We start from the raw sequence: 24,803 nt of genomic DNA, 5'->3' as shown, positions 1-24,803 counted from the left end.
GTTCGGGGCCAGGTGATTTTATGTGCCCGGGGGCTCAGAGCGAAGGGTCGCCGAAGCCGAAGTGGTGCTGGGCGGCGCGGATCTCCCGCAGCAGCGCCTCGTTCTGCAGGCCGAGCTGCGGGAGAGGGGAGCGGGGTCAGGGCCGGGCTGCGCGGGGCTGCCCACGACATAAGGGGCTGTTCGGTGGCTCGGCTGCGACACCGGCGGGACAGGGATCATCCCGTGGCGCTGCCGCACACCCAACTCGGAAGGGAGCAGGGTGAGCGGTTCGTGCTGCCCCCAGCCCCGCCCGCCCCGCAGGGCACGGACACGAACCTTGACGGTGTATTTGTAGCACTGCTCTGCCTCCAGCTGCCGCCCGCCCTGCAACACAGGGAGTAAATCATGCGGTGGGTTAGGCAGGAAAAGACCCCTGAGACCATCAAATTCACCCATTCCCTCAGCACTGCCAAGGCCACCACTAACTCATGTCCCCAGGTGCCACATCCACGTGGCTTTTAAATGCCCCCAGGCATCCCCACCACTGCCCTGGGCAGCTGTGCCAGGGCCTGATCACCCTTTCTGTGAAGACATTTTCCCAATATCCAATCTAAACGTCCCCTGGCACAACTTGAGGTCATTTCCCCTGTCTTGTCCCTGTTCCCTGGGAGCAGAGCCCGATCTCCTCAGCTGTCCCCTCCTGTCAGGGAGTTGTGCAGAGCCAGAAGGTTCCCCCTAAGCCTCCTTTTCTCCAGGCTGAGCCCCTTTCGCAGCTCCCTCAGCCTCTCCTGGTGCTCCAGCCCCTTCCCCAGCTCTGGTCCCTTCTCTCTTCTCAGATACTCCAGCCCCTCAGTGTGTGTCTTGTCCTGAAGGGGCCCAGTACTGACCCCAAGATTTAGGGTGCCTCAGCAGTGGACAGACATGGGATCTCTGTGAAATGACCTTTGTAAGAAGCTCAGTGGGGAGGACATGCCGTGGGGCACTCAGTGCCTCAGGGTGCTGCTTTTGCCATCCAAGCACGCACTTTCCCAGAGCACAGCCCCCAAAGTTTTTATCACGAAGCTCTACGTCAGCTCTTCATGACTGGATGCCAACACCCTCCCCCCAGCCCCATAAACCTTCCCATGAAGCCCCACTCCATCAGGCTGGCAGGGGCTGGGCACTCGCCTGCAGGCAGATGAGGGCGAGATATCCCCACACTTCAGCGTTGGTGTTATTTAGGGCATTTGCTTCAGAGAGAGCATCTTCTGCTTCCAGCATCTCTTCCAGCTTGAGGGAGAGAAGGAGAGGATGGACAGATGACAAAAAGCAGGCAGAAAGGATTTCCCAAATGAACAGAAAAAAATCAGTGCCACACAAGATCCTAAGAGGGCTTCCCTGACAGAAATGAGGGGGAAAGGACTTAGGGCACAGGCAAGGAGTTATCCTCAGTGCCAGAGCATCCAGATCTCCAGTCTGGAGCAGCAGCTTCCCACTGCTGACCCCCATGGGATCACACACTATTTCTAAATTAGCCTCTAGCTGTAAGGAAAGCAGCACAAACCCCTTCACCTCCAGGAAATGAGTGATCCAGCTCCATGAGGAAACATGGCTGTGCTCCTGCTCCCTATTCCTGCTTGCAGCAGCTCTGGGCAGGAAGGGGTATCTGATGCCCAGGCCACTTACCTCCCTGACCCGATTCCACAGGAGGTAAACATTTGGCCAAGGGGGAAACAGAAGTTCAGATTCGTTCCCTGATTGCTTCCTCAGCCAAACTTCCTTGGAGGAACCTGGCAAGGTGTCCCAGCATGCTGCTGGTGGCTGGGTGTCCTTGGCAGCCCTTCAGAAGTGCTGGATTCCCTTGGACAGGGAAAGCACTGAGATTCCTCCCTGCTGACATCCCACTCAGTGCCTTGGTGGTGACATGCCGGTCATGTGCAGGCAGGAACTCGGAGCAGAGCCCAGATTGTTTGCCATGACACCCTTGGGAAGGAGGTGCTGGCAGGAGCTGGGATGAGGGGAAAGGATGGCTGTTCCCAGAGCAGGGGCTGAAGGTGACATTGTCTGGGTGTTCCTAGAGCAGGGCTGAAGGTGACACCATCAGGGTGCCACGCTGGGGCTGTCACAGCACTCAGGACACGATGGCCTTTAGGGGCACTGGCTCAGAGGCAGCCAAGAGTTGCTCTAAACAAGGGGATCCTGCAAAAGCCAGCCCTGTGTCCCGTGCCACCAAATGAAGCCCAGAGGACATGAAAGCAGCTGCACTTACCCTGTAGCAAGCAATGCCCACGCCCAGCCAGGTGAGACAGGAAGCAGAGTTGTCACAGGCGAGCAGGTAGATCTGCTTGGCCCGGCCATACTGCCAGGAGAGAGACAGACACATCCCTCTGCATCATCACATCACTCCACACACAGGGGTTTGCCAAACACCCTGTTTGCATGGGGCTCACACAGCCACTGTGCCCAGTGCTGCTGCAGGAGTGATTTGTTTTGTGGTAACTTCCCCTGCACAGCCCTGCTGGCTCCTCACCTCTTTTTCTTCAAGGTAGATGGAGCCCAGGCGCAGGTAGACAAAGTGCAAATCCACAGCATCCTCTACAAAGCTGATGACTCGCTCGTAACAATCCTTTGCATTGACCAAGTCTTTCTGCAGGTAGCACAGGTGCCCTTTCTGAGCCCAGACATTTGGATTCTGTGCACCAAAAACCAGGAGTGAGACATGGATGGAAGAAACACCTGGGGGGGGGCTGGGACACTGCAAACAGCAGAAAGGAGGAGCTGAGCAGTGTTTAATTGTATTATCACAACTCCCTGTGCAGTGGAGGCTGAGCATAGTGTGACTGGAAGCTGCCTGGTGGGAAAGGAAGGACCTGGGGATGCTGGTGGACTGTGGCTGAACCTCGGCCAGATGTGTCCAGGTGGGCAGGAAGGCCAATGGCCCCTGGCCTGTGCCAGCCATGGCATGAGCAGGAGCAGGGCATTGCTTGTGGCCCTGTGCTGGGCACTGGTGAGGCCACAGCTCGGGTGCCGTGTCCAGTTGTGGGCCCTCAGTTGTGGGAGGACATTGAGGGGCTGGAGCGGGTGCAGGGAAGGGAAGGGAGCTGGGGAAGGGTGTGGAGCATGAGGAGAAGTTGAGGGAGCTGGGAAGGGGGCTCAGCCTGGAGAAAAGGAGGCTCAGGGGGAACCTTCTGGCTCTGCACAACTCCTGACAGGAGGGGACGGCCAGGGGGGTCGAGCTCTGCTCCCAGGGAACAGGGACAGGATGAGAGGGAATGGCCTCGAGCTGTGCCAGGGGAGGTTTAGATTGGATATTGAGAAAATGTCTTCACAGAAAGGGTGATCAGGCACTGGCACAGCTGCCTGGGGCAGTGGTGGAGTCACCATCCCTGGAGGGATCTAAAAGCCATATGATGTGGCACTTGGGGACATTATTTAATTGTGAACATGGTGGTGTTGGGGAATGGTTGGTTTGATGCTCTTAGAGGGCTTTTCCAAGTAAAACAATTCCATGATTCTGTGATATCAGGGCAGATTTTATGGAGAGAGTTAAGGTCAGTGGGCTGCCTGCAGGACACCAGCAATAGCATCCCCCTCCAGCTCCCTGCCCAGTGTCCTGCCTGCACACAGCATTCCCAGGTGTCACCTTCCCCCTGCCTTCCTTTCAAGCTGCCTCCCCAAAGCCACCTTCCTTGTAAAGAGCTCAATAGCAACCTTGTCTGTCATGAAACAGAACCGCTCTCCCCCACCCAGAGAGAGAGGATCAGGATATACCTATTGAGAGAGAAAACAAAAGCAGATGCTGCAGAGGGAAAAGCAGAGACAGGCTCTGAGATGCTGCCTGCCTGTGCAGGGAGTGACAAGAGGCTGTGACAATGGGATAACAAAGAGAGCAGTGCTGCAGCGACAGCCTGGTGTGCCTGCCCTCCCACTGAAATGCTCTGGACTAGCACTGGAATGGCAAAGTGGAAATGAAGCTCTGGGGCCCTGGGCTCACACACACTGGAACTGCACAGGAATTACCACGGGGTCGATCCGAATGGCCTCGCACAGACATTCCTCACATCTGGGGAAGTCTTCCTGCAGCATGTAGGTCCAGGCCAGTGCCAGGTAGTAGGCACAGGTGGGGCCTCCCTGAAGGCTCAGCAGCAGCTCGTGGGCCAGTGCCTTGTGAACAAACTGAGGAGGAACAGCACAGGTGGTGGTTAGGCGAGCCACCTTCCTTGTAAAGAGCTCAATAGCAACCTTGTCTGTCATGAAACAGAACCACTCTCCCCCACCCAGAGAGAGAGGATCAGGATATACCTATTGAGAGAGAAAACAAAAGCAGATGCTACAGAGGGAAAAGCAGAGACAGGCTCTGAGATGCTGCCTGCCTGTGCAGGGAGTGACAAGAGGCTGTGACAATGGGATAACAAAGAGAGCAGTGGACACCCCAGCAGGACAGGGCAGGAGAGTTGACTGACACCTCTCTGGCTTCCATGAACAGAAAACACAAAGGAAATTTCTTTTTTCCTCTCTTTTGAATGTTGGTCTAGTGGAAGGTGTCCCCGGTCTAGTGGAAGGTGCCTCTGCCTGTAGCAGGGGGTTGAAATGAGGTGAACTTCCAGTTCCCTTCCAAACCAAACCATTCCAGGATTCCATTTAGTTGTGTTTTGCTTTAAGCAACTCTTTGTGCCATGTCAAATTTAGGCAGGCAGCACAATGTCCAGAGAGCTCCCAGAGATGACTTGGAGGGACAGGCACATTCCACAGTCGATACAAAAATCACTCCAACATACACAAGTGTATGAATCAAAGGAGTTCAGGCATCTTGAAAGCATCACAATATGTGAATGCACAGAGAAGAGCACCCTGTACTATTTCTGAGCTGGCTGTTCCCTGTGCAGCAGGCAGCACTGTGGGCTCAGTACTCTGCCTGGCCACACTTTTGCATCTCTGGGCAGTGGTGGCTTTGCTCCCTCTTGTGCTCGGCCTCTGGAGTAGCCATGGCTCATTCCCTGAGACCAAGAAAGGGACTGGCTGGAACTCTTTAGAAATAAACCAACCTCCCTTCCCACTCCCCCACTCCCTGTTAGACTGACCCGGATAGCATTGAATTTCATCAGGAAAGGAACTGTCTTCATGAAGATTGTGCAGGGAGGTTGCTGAGGTTCTGAAGCAGGACGTGGTGCTGCAAGAAAATGTGTCTCTGTCAGTCCCAAAGTAGGGTTTTTATTTCTGGAGCCAAAGCAGCACCTGACATCCCAGTGGAGACAGAAAAATCCCTGCAACATGGAGCAAAACCCAGGAGGTGGCAGGGGAAACTGAAGCAGAGATTAACTCAGCATTTCTTTCTGAAGGGCTTAAGTTTTGTAGGAGATCTGAATTTATGCTCTTCACCCACTAATTTTCCAGTCCAAACCCAGAGGAAAAAAGGTGGAAATTTATGAATGATGCTTGTCAGAGACAACTACAATGAGGCTCCTGCCTCCCCAAACCAACCAGAGGGCCCTGAGGTACCCAGCACTGCCATTTCCACCACCACTGGGGCTGTGGAGGAGGCAATCCCACACCACACATAGGGGATCCCTAGGGACACTTTAAGAGCTGGCATCTCAGGAGGAAGAAAAGGAAGGTGCAGGTTGCAGTGACATGAAGGAGACAGCTGCATTCACCTGCTGGCTGTCCATCCTGAGATGTGCTGCTCTGAAAATCAGAGTGAACCTGCTTTGCCTGCAGAGTTCCTGGCTCAGGAGAGACAACAGGCCTTGGCATTATGGGGGCCATGGCTCATTGCTCCCACATTGCTCCCCACCATTCCCACAGGACCATCTCCCAGCTCTCCACATCCCCATTCCCAAACCTTCTGGGGCTTCCTGCAGTGCTGTAGCCTCTTCCTTGGATGTCACACTCTCCACTGGTTGTTTGTCAGCTGAGCCATCTGGAATCTTCTCTGGAATGAAAGCCCCACCAACCATTAGGTGGAAAGCCATAAACTTCTCCATTTAGAACATGAGTCCACAGGAAAAAAAATCTACCAAGTTTTCAAAGATGTTCTTTGCTGGTGGCAATACCTGGGGCTAGGGTTTTGAGCACAAGATTACCATGTGAAGCCAGAAACAGGCATAAATGAGGCAGGATGAGAGGAAACAGCCTCAAGTTGCACCAGAGAGGTCTATGTTCAGTGATAGCAAGAAAGGGTGATCAGGCATTGGAACAGGCTGCCCAGGGCAGTGGTGGAGTCCCCATCCCTGGAAATGTTCAAAAGCTGTGTAGATGTGACAGCTGGGGACATGGGCTAGTGATGAACACAGCACTGCTGGGTTTACAGTTGGACTTGATCTCAGAGGTCCTTTCTAGCCTTAGTCATGCCATGATTCTATGAATATCCCTTTCCTCATAATCAGAAGGGACAAAAACCCACGTGTCACGAGCCTGCCTGCCTGAGGCACTGTGCATGAGTGGTGATAATGTTAAAAATAAAGCCTGTCAGAATTTCCTGCAGCCTGGCCAAATGTTTGGAACTCAGGACAGACAGTCTCAGCTCAGGCTGGACTCAGGGGGGTTCCAAAGGAAGCCTTGGCCTCAGGGTCACTGGCAAGCAGCTGGTTTGGTGAGGCAGAGCTTTCCGAGCTGTGTTGGGAACTCACAGTGACAGCTTCCATGGAATTCTGTTCTAGCTCACAGTCCACATCTTCTACCCTTTGTACTTCTCCTCTTAAAAACTCTCCTCTCCTTCCACTGTTCACCACACAGCTCCAAGCCCCTCCTTGCTGGTGTCAGAGCACCTCCTGGGTTTGCCTGTTACCTGGGTCTGTGCTGGGAGAACTGGGCTTTTTCCCTTCTCCCTCAGCAGCCTCAAGGATTCTCCCCTGCTCCTCCTCCTCAAACTGTGCTCGCAGGAGCTTCTTAGCCTCACGGAAATTCCTTTCTGCCTGAATATAATTATTCTGTGTCTCATAAAACAGACCTGTGGGAGACACAGAGCAGCATCAGCAGACACCCGAAGGAAGCAAAATCCTTCCCTTAGCCCTCAGCTTGAAGCAGGGAGAAGAGAATTGGAGCAGGAATACCTTGAGCACCAGACTGGCTTGGTTTTGTACCTGAGAGAGTCCAGGCTATGATGCTGGATGGCTCCAAGCAGCAGGCATCCTCAAAGAAAATCTCTGCCTCTTTGTAGTGCTGCAGCTTGACAGCTGCAATCCCACAGAGCAGCAAGCTGGGACAGAGCAGAGCAGTCAGCCTTGCAGCCCCAGCAGTGGTGTGGGGGATACACTCCACACCCTCCCCACCCACCCACCAGGAGCACTCAGGACCTTTGGATGTTCTGGGGGTCCAGGGAAACGGCCTGCTGGAAGCATTCCTGGGCTTTGGTGGCGTCCTCGTACAGGAGGCAGAAGGCTCCATAGTCTACCCAGGACTGGATGCTGCGCTGGTCCCGAGCTATTCTCTGGACAACAGAGATCATCACTGGAGTCAGGCTCAGCACATGCCATGGACTGGGAAGGGAATTCTGGAACGAGCACGGCTTCCCTGGCCACCCCAGCCCAGCTGAGCAGGAATCAAGCCTTTATCTATCACATGCAATGGTGTCCCCTCAATGGGATCATGCTGGAAGCCCACTTCCTTTAAGTCTTCTCCACCTAACACGTGTCCTCCAGCTCCAGCTGATGCCTCCTCGGGCCCAGTGTCCTCAGAACTGCCCCAGCACATCTCATTTCCCCTGGCCTTGAGGCTGGAGTCCCCGGTGACCTGGCCAGTGATAGTCTCACATCCTGCAGAGAGCAGCATCTCCCTGGGAAACGCCTCCCATTGAGCTTGAGTATCCTGGTGACGCTCAGCTCCTTCCTCCCTCCACCACAGTCGGGGCTGGCTGAGCTGTGAGCAGTGGCCCCACTGTGATGCTGTGCTGTGCCAGTCCACACAGGTGATGGCAGGAAAGAACTGGGTCTCCCTTACCTGCTTGTAGAAGAGAGAGGCCAGTTTTAAGTCCTTGTTGGCTTCAGCTTCTCGAGCAAAGAGCCAGAGCTGCTCCATGGTCGCGCAGGATGGAGGGGCAGGAGAAACATCTTCCCCAGACAGGAACTGGCAGGGAAGGAGACAGTGTTAGCTCTGGGGAAGAGTAGTTCGTGTGATCCCAGTATGGCAGCAGGTCCCACACCAGCACTGCACACGGTACAGACCAGCATGGCTGGGGCTGAGCACTGGGAAGGGCAAGCTGCTCTGTGGTGGGACACATTCCCATCATTCCCAGATACCTCTGCCACACAGGCACAGGGCAATATCAATTTTTACAAGGACATGGAGTGACAGGACACAGGGAATGGCTTCCCAGTGCCAGAGGGCAGGGTTAGATAGATGGGATATTGGAAAGGAATTGTTCCCTGGGAGGGTGGGCAGGCCCTGGCACAGGGTGCCCAGAGAAGCTGTGGCTGCCCCTGGATCCCTGGCAGTGTCCAAGGCCAGGTTGGACAGGGCTTGGAGCAGCCTGGGACAGTGGGAGGTGTCCCTGCCCATGGCAGGGGTGGAATGAGATGAGCTTTAAGGTCCCTTCAACCCAAACCTGTCTGTGATTCTATGATTATGCACAGCATTCCCTAGATCAAGGTGATGACAGACTTCAGTGGGGTGAAGTGACCCCAGCTCCTGCTTTGCCCAGCCACCCTTACCACGTGCCAGCTACAGAAGCTTTACGAGTGGCATCTCACAGCTACCCCACTGTCAGGATTTTGAGCAGTGGGATACAAAGGCACTGGATCCCTGCCTCGAGTGTGGCTCATGGTCCACATGTGACAAATCCAGCAGATGAAAGCATGGGCTTGCTTTTGTCTAGAAGGCAGAAGACCTTCACCTGCCTTGGACCCACAGTGAGGCCATGGCCCAAGTCACTCAGATTTCTCCCTACCTTGTTCAGGGCAATGTGCATGTGGTCCACGAGGTACACATAGAGCTCACTGAGGAATGCCTGGAGCTGCTCCTTGGTCTCAAATGCTGTGGTCTTCAGGTATTTCTCCCTCACAATCTTCACCACAGAATACTGTGGAGGCAAGGTACATTGGACAAGGCAGGTTCCCTCCCGTGCCCCCCATCAGCTCTGTAATCAGACAGAGTCTGAAGCTCCAGCTTAGTTCTGAGAAATAAATCCAGCCCACCACTGATAAAAGCAAAAAAAAACAAGCAAGGGGGATTTCCTTTCCCACCTCCCTGACACAGCCTTTAGGGACAGCATGTGGATGGCTCATCTCAGGACAGAGAGATGGTGTCTAGGAAAAGTGTGGCTGAGGCTGAGCAGCTGAGAGAGTGGAACCTCCTGTCCCTGCTGGGGCTGACTGGGAATGTGAGAGCAGCCAGCTTTGCCTTTCTCAGGTTATGAGCATGGGGCAAATGGATGTGAGTAGCTCCCATTGATAGGAAGTGTTCTCTTGGTGTGGGACCAAAGCAGCTTGGTGCATGCTCTGTTAGAGAGAAATCCTGTCCCCTCAGTGCCCACTGCAACAGCTCCAGGTGGCACGAAAGGATTCCAGAGCACCACATCATCCTGAGTTACTACCATGGAGCAGCAGCTCCTCACTGAGAAACTGTCAGGACAAAACAAGTAGGGAAGCAAAAAACACAAAGGAATCTTCACCTTAAGCTGTTCTTTAAAAGCAAAATATTTCCCAGAGGTGTTGAGTTCGTAGTTGAGCTGACGCTTTTGTTCCTCCAGGGTTTCATGGTCCATGGCCTGCTGCTTCCCAAAAAGCTTGTGGTATTCCCTCAGGATGTTAACAGCAACACTGGTGACACGTTTGTGATAATCTTCCACCACCTAGGCAAGAAATAAATAAATTTCACAAGCCACTTATGCAATCAACCTTGATATGTATTTGATTTGCCACAGCCCACGCCTCCCATTAACTCCACCTGACTCAAGTCTCAATTAGTCTGTCACACATCCTTTCCTGTCCACGCCTGAGGGCTGAAAAAATATCTGCAGGTAAACACAAAAGAGCTCCTTCCTGCTAGGATTTTCCATCACAACCCAGCATTCCAGTCACTGCTATCTCTCCTATAGCAATATAACTGGCTGTGAGTAAAATATATCTCATTTACTGGGGAGTGTTGAAACCCATGGCCAGCCCTCTTGAGCAGAATCTATAATCTCCATAATCTTGATCCTCAAAAATTCTTGGTGACCTGAGAAAGGTAGGGCTGATTCTGTTCAGGTTTGTCTGAGCCTGAGGAAGCACAGGGGCTGATCTGAGACAAGAAACTGTTGGGACTGCCCAGAATATAAATGTAAGGTTCTGGTAGCCTCTTTTTTCCCAGCATCCCATTTCCTTCCAAACATCCCTGCAAGGCTGGATGCAAGACTTCCCTCCCTTTGCTCCAGCTCTTCACCACTTCCCTCTGAATGGGATGTGAACACGAGTGATGTTTTGTCTAGAATGGGTTCCCAAAGCACATTGCTGTGGAGATAATACGTACAGAAGAATACACTTTTCTGTGTATTTCATAGAATATGTTGAATTGGAAGGGATCCACAAGGATTGAGTCCAACTCCTGGCCCTGCACAGACACCCCAACAATCCCACCCTGTGCATCCTTGGCAGTGCTGTCCAAACACTCCTGGAGCTCTGGCAGCCTCGGGGAGCCTGGGCAGTGCCCAGCCACACCACTCTTTTCCTAATATCCACTAAAACCTTCCTGACACAGCTCCAGCTGTTCCCTCGGGTACTGTCACTGGTCACAGACAGCAGAGATTGCAGCTGCTCCTTGTGAGGAAGCTGCAGATCCCAACGAGCTCTACTCTCAGTCTCTCTTCTTCAGGCTAAACATTCCAAATGACCTCACCACTCCTTGCCCTATTCCCTTCTAGACCCTTCACTATCTCTGTGGCCCTGCAACCTTATCCTCTTCAAACCTCATCCCCATGTTGCTGTGGGCTGAGAATGAAGGCTGTTGTGTAGAGGGATGAGGGCAGGGTGGGCTGGCAGGATGATGGCAAGGCCACAGGCTCTCACACGTACCTTCCTGGCTCCTTCTGTCCGGGGTTGCAGCGCAGGGCGGGGAGGAATCAGCTCCTTGACCCTGTCAGTGAGAGCAGAGGAGAGATCAGCAGATCCACTGCCAGGGATCTTGGCTTGTGTGGTGTGAGGGCTCCACCCTGCCATCGTGTCAGTGAGACACTTCACAGGCACCTGGGGAAAGCTGAAATCTCAGACCGAGAGTGAGCAGATCCCTACAACTGATGATTGTAGCTTTGTCATGACAGGGTTAACATTTATTGCTAAGCCAAACTGCTCTCCTGGAGCAGCAGAGCTGTATCTTGGAGCTCCTGGCTCTGCAGAACAGGTGAAAGGAAGGAAGCAGCCTGAGGAAAGCTCTGTAGAATTGGGTCACTAAACAGCCCAGACCATTCAAATCATCAGTTCCAATGTCACTCGGTTTGGCTGTGGCACCCACAGACACCAACCCCAGACCCCCAGACACCACACAGCCCTGCCTGGGCCTCTGTTGGAGCTACAATGAACTTTCATTAGGATTAGCATATTTTTAATTAAGATTTTATTAAGGTGAGGGTGGCTGAGGACTGGAGCAGGATTCTCTGTGGAGTCTCCTTCCCTGGATATATTCAAAAACCATCTGAACACAGAGTAAGGTGCTCTGGGGAACCCTGCTTGAACATGAACCTTGGTCTAAGTGACCTTCAGGGGTCCCTTGCAAACGGAATCATTTTGGGATTCTGGAATTAAGATCTGTGGTGCCAAACCAGCCTTAATTAATTAATTTTTTTTCAGCATTTCCTGCTTGCTGGATACCAGAACACCCTCAGTCCTCAGAACACAATCCATCCCACCAAGCCAAGGTACAACAGGCCTCGTTCAGGTGCACACAAGCAGGTGAACAAGGAGGAGTTCCACTGAATCCACACACATTGCAGAAGAGTAGAAATGTATAAAATAGGCCAGGAAAAGGTCTGTTCTAAGATGGGTACATTTTCCTCAGCTTGTTCCTCCTGGAAGACAGCAGGGAGCAGTGAGGACAACACACATACCTTCAATGAATGCATGATATTTCTGTTTGAGAGAGACACAAACCTGCACCTCTTACGCCTTATTAATCTGCTGCATTTTCTATTTTGTTATTCTATAAATTAGATGTTTTATGCCTTTCTAACCCATGACACAGCAGGGCTGCCACTGGACAGGAACTGGAAGTCTCAAAGCAGCAGAGATGAAAGAGCAGCTCTGCAGCAGACCGACATGAAAAGTTACATAAAAGCTGAGGAATGGGTAAAACATTGTGAGAAAACTTCTGGAAAGCTAAAAATGAGAGAATGCTCTGGTGAAGCAACAGCAGCACTACCCAGGGCAGTCCATGCTGGTGGCCAGGACTGACCAAGCCACTGAACATCACATGCAAGAGGCAAGCACATGGGGATTAGAGGGAAACAAAGCCCTGACAGGAACACAGACACTGCTGTACTGCTCTGGTGTCTCTTGTTTTGAGAGGAATGGCAGGGAGATGCCAGCTGGGATGAACAAGTGTTTTCCCAACACACCAGATGCCACATCTAAAGCAGTCTGGCCAAATCCTCCCCCTGATTCCTGTGGGCTTTGTCTCAGGCCCTCTTTTTGGTTGTACTCCAAGGGGGGTTTGCTGTACCAGCCTCTCTCCAGCCTGCAGAGAGGAGCTGTCAGCCCCACAGCCCGTCCTTACGCACCGCCGGATGAGCTCCTCCCGCAGCCGCTTTGGGACCAAGGGCCTGTCCAGCTTTATCTCCATCACCAGGAATGTTCCTGCCTCGCTGTACTGCTGTGGAGATAAACATTGCTCCCTGTGTCGTGCTGTCTGCAGCCACTGCTGGCACAGTGAAATACTGAGCACACAGCCACAGAGATCCAGCTTGTTTTATAACCCGCCCTCAGAATGAGTTACAGCAGCAAAATCCAGCTCAAGAACCCAGGCTAGGGAAAAGGAGAGAGCCCAGATAATCAATCTGCCTGCAGAATGAATGTGCATTCCAGAGGAAGAAGCCAAAATATGAAGAGATAATTTAAATAAATGCCTGACAATTTACAGAGACCTCCTAGCCCAGTGCCAGTCTGCTCTCCAGGTGGACGTCACTGGAAGAACTCTGGGACAGCATCTACGTAAAACATCCCTTGTCCAACTCACTCTTGAGGAATTTAATTTTGTGAAAGGTGTGAGACACCAGCACAGTGATGCTCTACAGCCTCTCCTTCTCTTTGGAGAGACATAACTACTTGGCCTTCAAGGCTGAGATTTGTGACATTTTCAGATTCTCCATCTGACAACTGGATTTTGGATGGGTTGAGTAACTATTAGGAAAAGGAAAAGATGTCTCTTGTTTCAGACTCAATAAATCTCGAATCTTTTTGCAAGTTCAGGGTGTGATATGGTAACTTTTTTCAAGCAGCAAGTCCTAAGATTTCAGATAAGGGAAAGCTGTAGCTTCCTTACAAGGAGCAGCTCCAATCTCTGCTGTCTGTCACCAGTGACACGACCTGAGGGAATGGCTGGAGCTGGGTGGATTAGGCTGGATGTCAGGGAAAGATTCTTCCCCCAGAGGGTGGTTGGGCACTGTCACGACCCCAAGGCTACCAGAGCTCCAGGAGTGTTTGAACAACACTGTCAGGCACAGGGTGGGATTGTTGGGATGTCTGTGCAGGGCCAGGAGTTGGACTCATGATCCTTGCAGATCCCTTCATGTTGAGGAGATTCTATGACTCTAGGATAATGAGCATCTCTCAGTTGGCTGAGGCAACACAGCATCCATCCCTGGCTCCTGCATGTCCTAACTTCTGTGACACAGAAACAGAACACCCATGGTGGCATGAGCCTCCTTAGACCTTACCATTACACTGCACTCTTTTTCCTCCTTCTGAGCCTTATTGGGAGCAGCTTTGGAAACAGGAGAGTTCCCCAGCCCTTCCTTGACCAGACTGAGCTGTGACCTGAGATCCCGGAAAATACTGTGCTGGATTTTAGTCTGAAAAATAGAGGGAATAGAGAGAATCAAAGGACAAAGCAGGCTTCCTCACTCCTTTGCCTTAACCTCTCTCATCACAAAACACACTGTCAGGGTCTTAAATGCATTAAGAAGTTTTGTAACCTCATTCTCTCCTCCTAGAATTCAGCTGCTGGTGCTCCAGACCAGTTCTGATCCTGTGGAGCTGTGAAGCCTCAGGTTAGACTATGAGGCTTAGTGAGGGTCTTTCCATCTTCCCTCAAAGAGCTGTGTTTTCACTGAGGACTGGCCCTTGATCCTTGTCTGAGATATGTGGTGAACATGCTGGAACCCAGATCCATGATCCTGAATTCCTGGTGGGATCCTAGATGTGCCTCACAGCTATGGACTTGCCTGGTGATGCGGGCTGCTGGATGAATCTGGCTACTCTCACCAGGCCTGCTTCACACATTTTTGGGTGTCCCCACCTGCCTGACATGCTCCTGGCTTCCAGCTCATTTTCTGCTGACACATGGCAGGGAATTGCAAGGAACAGGTTTGTCAGACTGTGTGTTTACACAGTGTTTGACCACCTAGACAGGCTGTTCCCTCCCACACATCCTGGTTACAGGAATTGGGCTAGCAAGAGTTATGGGGATCCTGGGGAGAGGATGGAGCAGCTCCTTAGACCAAGAGGCAACCCAAATCATCTGGGGAATGAGAAGGACTTCACTTGTGACAGATAAATGGCACAGGACAAGCAGCACCATGCAGCCAAGGGGTCATTATTCATGGCAGAGAAGCAGAGCCCAGCAGACACACTCATGCCCAGCCCAGCTCTGCAACAAGCAGTGGGAACAGGGAGCAGGAGAAGGGCTGGAATTCACCTGGCCCTGCACTGGACCACAGCCCCACAGGGGACACGGGTAGTAAAACCAGACTGTACATCTGCCCTCCTGAAACAAGCCCAGGTCTGTTCCAGGAGGCACAGACTGTGGGAAAATGGAGATGTAATTGTCACTCTTAGTAACAGAGAGGGAAAAACGCAAAGACAAATAAACCTCGGTGAGTTAGAGCTGAAAGAGCTCCAGTGACAGCTTTTTTGGTGGTTGCCGGGGGTAACGCGATCCTTTTAAAGCCACTGTTTGCTCTTCCCAGCAACACAGTTCCCTTGCCCATGTTCCAGACTGGGGAGAGTGGAGTGGAGTGAGATTCAAAGCCTCTGTCAGCCCCCAGACCTGCCCACTCCCCCCCCAAATCCCCTGCCTTGGAGAAATCTGCACCTAAAAGCTTATATCATTCTTTTTCTCCATCACCAGAAGGGCACTCAAGGTTCAGATACAGCTACAACCAGCACACTGTCCACACTGCCTGCTCCCAAACACCCACTGCCTGCTCCTAAACACCCACTGCCCACACTGCCTGCTCCTAAATACCCACTGCCTGCTCCCAAACACCCACTGTTCACACTGCCTGCTCCTAAACACCCACTGCCTGCTCCCAAACACCCACTGTCCACACTGCCTGCTCCTAAACACCCACTGCCTGCTCCTAAATACCCACTGTCCACACTGCCTGCTCCTAAACACCCACTGCCTGCTCCTAAATACCCACTGTCCACACTGCCTGCTCCCAAACACCCACTGCCTGCTCCTAAATACCCACTGCCCACACTGCCTGCTCCTAAACACCCACTGCCTGCTCCTAAATACCCACTGCCCACACTGCCTGCTCCTAAATACCCACTGCCCACACTGCCTGCTTCTAAATACCCACTGCCTTCTCCCAAACACCCCTCGCCCACTGTCCCTGCTCCCAGCCCCTCAGTGCAAACCCAGCTGCAGAGCTGGAGCAGAGCCTGCTGCTCTCACCTTCTCAAACACCTCGCTCTCCTCGTAGTTAAAGACACGGAAGGCCCCTCGGATCTGCTTCACCCCAGGGCACAGCAAATGCGCCATGTTGACATATGCCACGCCATGGAAGGCAATCTGCTTGTCCTCATCTCCCTGGAAACACAGAGCAAGGGACTGAGATCCTGAACAGGCTGTTATTCTCCTTAAGGGAACAAGGTCGCCAATCTCATTAAGGGGAGGCCACACAGCAAACTGATGCACCTGATGAGCCCATGGTTCTGTCACTGGCGTGCAGCCGAGACAACCTGGATGAATACACTGGAGTCTTTCCATATGTAGAATATTAATTTTATCCCAATCCCCATGGGACAGCTTTTTTTCTCTAATTCCTGCACTCTGCTGTTCTTCAGGAAGGTCTTGTTGAGATACAGCTGGAAGATTATCAGCTGTGTAGTTAGAAATCCAGGTGATCCTACCAGAGTTGTGCATCTCAGGCTGGACAGAAACCAAGTGGCTTAGCAGGTGTGGGAGGCCTGGCTAGAAGGATCATCATCAGAGCTGCAAAATCCTGGCACTGTTGAGTGCCGAAAGGGATTTACACCAACTTATATGGCTTTGCCCTGGGATACATTAGGAGCTCTCACATAACCAGCTGCCAGGAGCAGAACCATTCTCTAAGGGGTTGTTTCTCTGTTAAACCACCCTGGTTTACGTGCAAAAGCATAACTTACCTGCAGCCTGAAAAAGAATGCATGAACTTCTTCAAGCTGTTCCAAAACCCCACTGGCCAAAGATCAGCTCAGTAAATTACTTTTAATTCTCTTCAAAGCCAGACTGGACAAGCCTCTGAGCCACTCTGGAAAGTGTCCTCGCCCATGGCAGGGGATTGGAAGGAGATGGAGTCCAGGGTCCCTTCCAACCCAAACTATTTTGTGATTCTAAAAGCCATCCTCTCCCTGTTCCTTTTCCAGTGAGCAACCACAGACCATCAGGAGAGCTATAAGGAAAAAATATGACCCTGTATCTATTTAACAGCCCTATCAAGCTGATTTTTCACAAACCCTCCTGCTCTCTGACTCACTTTGGCAGCTTCAAGGCTGATTTTGGTATCACAAAGGCCTCAAGAGGAAAATGCCAGATAATGCAATGCTACTGCACAAGCCAGACCCCACTTTTACCTTGTCAATTTTGTTGGTTTTCCCTTTGCCAGCTGAGGTCATGGACATCCTGCAGAGCTCCACGGGCCAGTAGCGGCACTCAGCAATGCGCTTCTGCAGGCTGGGCACAAAGCACATGCAGGATGCACTGAGGAGATGCAGAAACCCACCTGGAGAGTCCCACCACTCTCCTTGGGGCTCCAGCAGCTCCTCTTGGGTTTGCTTCACCCTATTCCCTCAGCAAACACCCTCAGCCCATGGCAACACTGTGATTTGGGGCAGGCTGGGTACATTTTCTCCTCTACCCGCTGCCAGGTACATTTATGGCACTGTCAGCTTTAAAACAACTGTGAGAGCAACACAGTGGGTTTTCTCTCTCCCCCAGTTACTTCAGAAATAAGTAAGAAAGAATGTAATTAACTTTAGTATAAAACCTGAATTGTACAGAGCAAGTGGATCCTGAGCTTGCATTCAGTGTGGCTGGTGACTCTGACACCAGCAGCAGGTGGATGGATGTGTAGGGAAAAGAATTTCAAAAATCAAGTAAGATAGAAGTGAGTATTTCCACACAAGGAGTAATTTGGCTGTGAAATGCACAGCCATGATGCAGCTGAGGACAAAAAATAGCAGGATTCAAAGATAAATGCAACACTCATCCTGATCTTGAGCATATCTGGAGTTGCTAAAGGCAACACTTATCCAATAGAAAAGCAAATGAAGAGTGCCCACATGGAGTGAAAGGTTTGAACGTATTTCGGATGCAGTGAAAACTTAATTAGCAGCTCAGAGGAGAGCTGTGGACGCCACCCTACTCCGTATCTGCTCACCATAACTGCTGCCCCTTCCTTCAGACTATGGAGGAAGCCCCAGCTGCTGGCAGCAGGAGAGAGCATTTGTGGCCTGGAGACAGCAGCTCCAGCCAATTCACCTTCTCCCAGCACAGCGGAATAAAGCTGCTGCCAGCAGCTCAAGGCACTTCAAGAGCTGTGCCCTTGCTCAGGTGAACACTTGTGGCCAAGAGACAGCCACAGCAGCCATGGGAGATGAGGCACAGCCACAGTTTGACCCCTGAGTGGTCCAAGGGCACCTGCATGTTGCAGCTCCTTGCCTCAGGTTATTCTGAGCATGTTCTGGGGTTGGTGGCTCAGGTCCCTTACACAGCCACTGCAGCAGCGTCCAGGAGACAGCGCCTTTCCGTGTCCCACACGATTCTCTTCGTGCTCTCGGCCTGCATCCTGAATTCCCTGTCCTGTGACAAAGAGCGTGCAGTCAAAGCCAGGACAGCAAGCTCCACAGCCTGCATCATCCCCAGAAGTGTCCCCAGGAGAGAATGTGAGTCAGACAGAAGTATCCAAGTGCCCATAGCCAGGCCAGCCCCGCAGAGAGGCCAACAGCCTTTCCTGCAGACAACATCAGTGTTAAGTGCCTGGCTCAGGGGAGATAACACAGCTCCCAGCCCAGCAGCTCGGTGTGGCTGTTTTCTGGGACCAGACCTGCCACATTCTCCCTTGGGATGTCTCCAGCAGTGAGTCAGCATGTCTGCTGTCCCAGGGGAACCACCTCTGTGCTGGGCACTGCACAGTGGTCACCCACCTCCCTCTCATATTAAGTTTCTCAGCCCCTCCTGGTTCTCTTCCAAACTTGCCAGTCCTTCCTCACCTCGCTTTTGGTGAGCTCTCCATCCTCATCCTCATAGCGCCCACCAACAATGAAGGAGTCAGGTATGTTCAGAGCACCAGGGGCCAGGATGGGGCCAAGGGGCCAGATTTTGGGCCGAGGCAATGGTTCTTTATCACCACCAGCCTTCAGGATGCCATTCTTGAAGAGCAATGGCAATTCTTTCTACAGAGACATGAGAAACGAAGGATTTGCATTTCTGACAGGAGCAGGAGCAAGAGCCAGAGCCAGCTGCTCCAAGCTGGGATAACAAAGCAAAGCAACAGTACAGGGTGCCTGGCTTGGAAAATGCACTCCACCACATGCATACAAAGAATGGAATAAAAATAAAGAGCCACATGGGAAAAAACCCTGCCAGTTTGAATCCAAATCTTTCCAAACTGACCTTTGTTTGTGTTAAAGAAACACATCACACCACAGAGACTCTGAGCCCTCCCAACAAAGGCTGTTGGTGCACAAGCACGGAAGCTGTGCACCCCAGTGCCTGGACACTTGTTCCATGGGGTGGGAGAACAACCCAAACCCAGCCAAACGCCCTGTAACTGTGCCTGGACCATTCTCACCTCGCCAGCTGCTGGTATTTGCAAGCAAGCCATGTAGTTTTGCTGGGCGTCAGAGGTAAAGGCTTCAGGGACGGAATAAGCTGCCTCCAGCGTGATGCTCAAGAGGTTCCCACTTGAGAACTGGGTGGCAGAGAGCAGGAGCTCTTTGGTGCTCACCATCACTTCAAGGCCACTCTGTGAGACAAAGATAAAGTGGAGCCAGCAAACAGACAATTACAACTTTCCTGCTCTTAGGGAGAAGCAAGCAGAAACCCAAGGCCAGAACATATAATGTTATCTTGTGCCTCATCTCGGATGTAAAAGAAAACAGCCCAGTACAGGAAAGGAATTTCAGGACCCATTTGGCTCAATTGTGGTATTTGTTTGTTTAAATCACAGCCTGGCTGAGGTATGGCACACGCCCCAAGGGTCTCATAAAATGAGTTGTGGAGAAAGGGGCAGGGTCTCATGAAAGGAGCCACAGAGAAAGAACATCAAGGGTGGAAAATGCTGCTTTTCCCCTGGTGACTCAGAGAGCCGCATCTTTGCCTCTGCCCTATCTCCATGCTCTGTGTGCAGCCTTTAATTACCTGTCCCAGCCCTGGATGGATGGTGTGTAAGGGAAAACCAGCTGGTCAGCATTTATTACCTGTCCTCTCTAATGAGTGCCCCCCCACCCTGCTCACTGTGAACTCCTCTTAAACACAGAGCTGTTAATGGGATATCCACCCCTCCAGTTCGCTCCCGGTGCTCGCTGTGGGCAGGCTCAGGAGCAACACTGGACACATTTTCCCAGCCTCATACTTCATTCCCTGTTTTAGTCACTGGGTACTTTGCAACCTGCTGAATGAATAAGGACCTTGCAGGAAAGGCAGTCAGAGTTTGTATAATAATGGACTCAGACATTTTATCTGCAGACAGGAAGGCTAATAAAGCTGGGCAGGTGACCCTGCCGTTGCCTTTCTGGGGCTTTTCAGCACTGTGCTTTCCATCTTTGTTATTTTTTGCAGAGCAATTGGGCAGCTGCACACATTAACATTTCCCAGCACGACCTCACCTATCAGAGGGAAGTAGGGACAGACGTCAGAGGGAGCGGGAAAGGCCTCTAAGCCTGTAACATATAGGGCTGTACCACATCCGTGATGAGCCAGGCAGCTGAGTCATGTTCTCCCTCCCATTAAAAAGCAGCAGAGAGCTGAATGAGGGAAGGAACAGTTCCAAATTCCACATACCGTGGCCTCAGGGTGAAGCATCTCTGATGGGGAGGCAGGCACTGCATACAAAGGAGCAAAGACCTTCAGTGAACGCACTCCTGGGAAGAAACAGGAGTGAGAACAGCATGAAGTGAGACCCTCTGCAAAGAATCACACTCATGGAATTATTTGGGTTGGAAGGGACCTTAAAGATCATCTTGTTCCAGCCCCTTTCCATGGGCAGGGACACCTTACATGAGACAAAATCATGGCCTAATTCTTTCTGAATGCTGAGATACCTTCTCTCCCCCCAAGTCAGATTTTGCAGAGCTATGAAGGTCAATTTATCCAAAGGGGATAAATTGTAGTCAGGAGTCCATAAGCAGAGATCAGAAAGTGCCAGGGAGCAAGGAGTGGTCATGGAGGCTGTGAAACTGTGTTGTACCTTGCAGCAGAGGTAGAAGGTCCACCACAGCTTGGCCAAGAGGAGTGATTTTCTCTGGTTTTTTCTTCTCCTTTGGCACCACATTTAGCACTGTCACTAGGGAGATAAAAAGAGAGGAGCTGGCAGAATTCCTTGGACCAGCAGGTCCAGCAGACCTGTGAAGGTCTTTGTGAGCTCTGGCAAAAGCTCCTCTTCACCTCCCAAGGCTGACAAGCACAGCAAAGCCAAAGGAGCACGGGCCAATGTGAAAGGGGATTCTTCCAGCTGGCAGAGATGGACAAGAAGGGCTGAGAGCCTCCCATCACTGCTTCTGAAGTGCTATTCCTGAACCAGTGACTCCTGCAGCGACAGCACCCAGCTCCAAGGAGGGAGAACTGGTACCAGCTACTTACAGAGCAGTGGTTTCTGCACAAGGACATCCAAGGAGTTGGGCCCATCAGGGCTGCACTCAAAGCTGGTGCTGAAGTCATATTCTGCTGACCCATCTGGCAGGACATGAGTCTTGGGAGAGTCTCCCAGGACTGCTCCGTTGTACTCCACACGCACCAACGTAAACAGCACATTGCTTTTGAGAGCTCTCTGTCAAAAAAAGAGCTCAGTGAGCAGCTGGCTCTGTGGCAGCATCCCAGGATCAGAGTTCCTCTGGCATCAGCTTGGGTCAGTGACCAGGACAGGGCTCACTTGTGGGGGCCTATTCCACCACATGAATGGGGAAGAGGAGCAGAGCTTGGCCACACTGAGACCTCACCATTCTCTGTCTTTAGGAGGGAAATTTCCTGTTCCACCATGCCGTGATGCCCCAAAGATTGTCAGGAGATGTGGCAAGGGAGATAGAGAGGTTCAGGCTTCACCTCAGGAAAGACACATCTAAAACAAATCCCAAAATACTCCACTGATATTTTTGCACTTCCAGGAAGCTTGAGACCTTTGCTGTCTCCTAAGAAAGCAGCTCCTGAGCTACAGAGATGAGCTCACGGGACACCTGTGGATGTCACATTGTAGAGAATGTCCTGAAATGGACAAGAGAAAACAGCCTCAAGTTGTGCCAGGGGAAGTTTAGGTTGAATATGAAGGAAAATTTCTTTACTGTAAAGGCAATCAGGCACTGGCACAGCTTCCCCAGGGAAGTGGGGGAGTTTCCATCCCTGCAAGTGCTCAAAAGACACGTGCATGTGGCACTTGGGAACATGTTTTAGTGGTGTCCTTGGTAGTGCTGGGTTAAAGGTTGGTCTTAGAAGCCTTTTCCAACCTAAATGATTCCATGATTCTGTGAAATCAAAGGAAGGGCTGCAGCAAGCTCTTTGGGAGCTCTGCAATTTGTTGTTACATCACCTTCATAGCACTTGCTTTAATCAGAGATGAGGAGATTCTGATTTTACTTAGAATTTCAAATGTCTAAACAGAGGGGCTTTGTTTAAGCTGGAGAGGGACAGTGAGGGCACAGCACATGGCAGTGGGGACCCACACGGGCAGCATCGGGCACCTGCACAGCAGAGGAAGTGCTGGGCAGCAAGTACCAAAGGGCTCCCTGCAGCAGAAACACAGTTTAGCTCTCAATGCACAGACAAGTGGCTGAACACAAGGACCATTGTCCCCAAACCCAGCTTTTCCATAGTGCTGAGCCACAGGGTTGCCTAACCCGCCCTCAGCTCCCTCTCTCCCTGTCACTGGGGTAATTAGTTCCATGCTGGTTCTTACACAAAAAGAGATCTCTTTCACTTGGTTTTAATTTTCAGCCCTTCTCACTGTCTCCTTGAGGATACATCCCATGAATGGCTAAACAGAAGAATCCAATTAACCTTTCCCTGTACCATTAATTATCCAAGACTCCTCTCTCATCTTTCTCCACATTGCCTCTAATTAAGCAGATTCCACACTTACAGCTAGAAGTGGACTCCACATTCTTACAGACAGATTTTTTTCATATTGTTGCTGTGATTATTGCCCTTTTGTAACCCCCCTCCCTTTTGTACAGCCCTTTCTCACGGTGGAGCAATCAGAACCACAAAGCAACATTCCAGATGCAATCAATCTAGGAGTCTTTTCTTTCCAGCATTGTTTATCCTCCTCTCACCTCATACCTCACCTAAGCTGCTTTTGCTGAATCCATCAGTGTAAGAAGTACTTCAATACTACAATGTGAAAGCCCCAAACAGGTGCTTTTGGATTGCTTTTTCTGTCTGCTGCTGGAGTAGAAGCAGGGATTTGCATTTTTTCTGCTTGTAGCAGGAGCTGAGCTTTTCCTCCACATTCCCTCCCAAATGCCAGTTCCTCTAGAAGACTTTAAGGACAGCTGGGTGCATCACATGGAAATCACAGCAGTAGTGGTTTGATTGGCATCAGCTCATAGCCTTGAACTAGATCCACTGCCTTTATAAAACCAGAGCCACTCTATTGCTTTCAATATGATTTAAACAGCTGGAGATGAGATGAAAATCTGGCTTTACAAGCAAGGTGAGGTTCTTTCGTAGGTTTTTGTCTCATTGATCACATTTTTGCTGTGTTCTGCTTAAAAAACCTGCCACTTCCATACATTTAGAGGAGGCAGAGAGGTACATTTCACCCCAGTATCTCTGGCCTACTGCTAGGGAGGTGTGTTCCCCAATTCATGCGCCTCACAAGATTTTTCCTCTGTGTGGACTCCTCAGCAGGGAGGAGGAAGCCACAGTGTGGCATTGCTGAACTTCAGATACTCCCACCACTCCTTCCTTTAGTCTTATCATCCCCCACCTGCTCTCACAGGGGATCCCTGTGCACACAGAATAGTTCTGGCCTTGTTCATTAAATTAGCAGAGATATTTTCAGAAATTTACCAAGTTCAGTGCATCCACAACTGTGATCTGTACTGGTATTGGCAGTGACACACTGGGAAGAGCTGCAGCAGCAGGCTCCTTCCCACTAGTCAGCCCCGCAGGGACCTCCATGGCTCTGCAGGAGAAAGAATGAGGAAAGAAACATGAAACTGCTCCATTCCTCTCCCAGATACCTCTGCAGGACACAGCAGTGCTGGTTGCAAGCGCTATTCAGGGCTTGGCTGTCAAAACACCATTGAAAGCACAGGGCTTTGGCAGTGACGAATCTCTCACGAGGTGCAGGGGGAGGACTGGGAAAAATGTAATGTGAAAATTATCCATTTCTGTAAGCTTCACCCAGCTGCAACTCCTAGGAAAGGTTTGTTGTGCCAGGCTATTCTCAGCTCTCAGTACATCCCTGGCTCTCTTTTACTCCCTTTTTAAGTTAATGGTGAACCCATGGGCCAAAAGCCAGCGCCCATCAGCCTTCATGGCTCCCAAATTCCGTGGGGCCTGGCTCCATCTGCTCCAGTGGTTCGTGAATCCCTCAGGGCTCCCCAGGGACCCCACAGCCCCCTCAGGGCAGCATTGATGAGCTCGGGGCTCCTCTCACCCTGCTGTGCTCCTGCAGCCGCTCACCGACGGTCCCGGGGGTCTTCCCAACCCGGGGGTCTCCTGCAGCCCCTCACCCACGGGCCTGGCGGTTCTCCTGCCCCAGAATGGCCCTGCAGCCCCTCACCCACGGGCCTGGCGGTTCTCCTGCCCCAGAATGGCCCTGCAGCCCCTCACCGACAGTCCCGGGGATCTTCCCGACCTGGGGCGCACCTACAGACCCTGACCATCGGCCTAAGTGCTCTGCTGACCCGAGGGCTCCTGCAGCCCCTCACTCACGGGCCTGGAAGCTCTCCTTCCCCAGAATGGTCCTGCAGCCCCTCACCGACAGTTCTGGAGGCCCTCCCGCTCCGGGGGGATCCTGCAGCCCCTCACCGCAGCCCGCCGGGGCACTGTGCGGCACCGGGGCTCGAACCTGCGGCTTCCCCGACTCGGCGGAGGGCTCGCGTCCCGTCACCACAGCGACGGAGCCGCTCCCGCAGGACCCCGAAACCTCGCGGGACCCCGGCCCAGCCCCGCGTGTTGGGGGCGTGCCCGTGAGGCCGCGGCCGCCGCCATGATGGGTGTGGGCAGCCCTAAGCAGGCCCCGGTGGGGCGGAGGTTCCTGCGAGCTGTCCCGTGTGGACTGGCGGTGCTGCATG

At 52.0% G+C, this 24,803-nt stretch overlaps 1 protein-coding gene across 5 annotated transcripts; it reads right to left on the bottom strand.

Annotated features, from left to right (window-relative positions):
- Position 1: 1 nt before the first annotated feature.
- On the bottom strand, positions 2-24,614 carry CFAP70 (cilia and flagella associated protein 70). 5 transcript variants are annotated; one of them, XM_088174639.1, is made up of 27 exons: positions 24,488-24,614; positions 23,572-23,686; positions 21,151-21,337; positions 20,759-20,854; positions 20,353-20,432; positions 19,142-19,315; positions 18,561-18,743; positions 18,059-18,150; positions 16,923-17,022; positions 15,763-15,897; positions 13,799-13,933; positions 12,644-12,735; positions 10,947-11,007; positions 9,566-9,745; positions 8,843-8,974; positions 7,897-8,022; positions 7,254-7,387; positions 7,041-7,156; positions 6,746-6,907; positions 5,801-5,890; positions 5,040-5,128; positions 3,979-4,134; positions 2,489-2,650; positions 2,228-2,317; positions 1,147-1,248; positions 316-363; positions 2-115 (listed from the first exon to the last, which is right to left on the bottom strand). In XM_088174639.1, exons 2-27 carry the CDS (start codon positions 23,680-23,682, stop codon positions 35-37), a joined length of 3,114 nt encoding a protein of 1,037 aa, XP_088030765.1. In that variant the 5' UTR covers positions 23,683-23,686; positions 24,488-24,614; the 3' UTR covers positions 2-34. The 5 variants fall into 5 exon arrangements, with proteins under 5 accessions (XP_088030765.1, XP_088030767.1, XP_088030766.1 ...); XM_088174641.1 differs by having other exon boundaries at positions 12,644-12,732; XM_088174640.1 differs by having other exon boundaries at positions 24,442-24,553.
- Positions 24,615-24,803: the final 189 nt, after the last annotated feature.

This window comes from Sturnus vulgaris, chromosome 16 (assembly GCF_052056855.1).
Source record: "Sturnus vulgaris isolate bStuVul1 chromosome 16, bStuVul1.hap1, whole genome shotgun sequence".
Taxonomy (NCBI): domain Eukaryota; kingdom Metazoa; phylum Chordata; class Aves; order Passeriformes; family Sturnidae; genus Sturnus; species Sturnus vulgaris.
The sequence above is the reverse complement of the archived record's forward strand: the minus strand, read 5'-3'. Positions and strand labels throughout refer to the sequence as shown.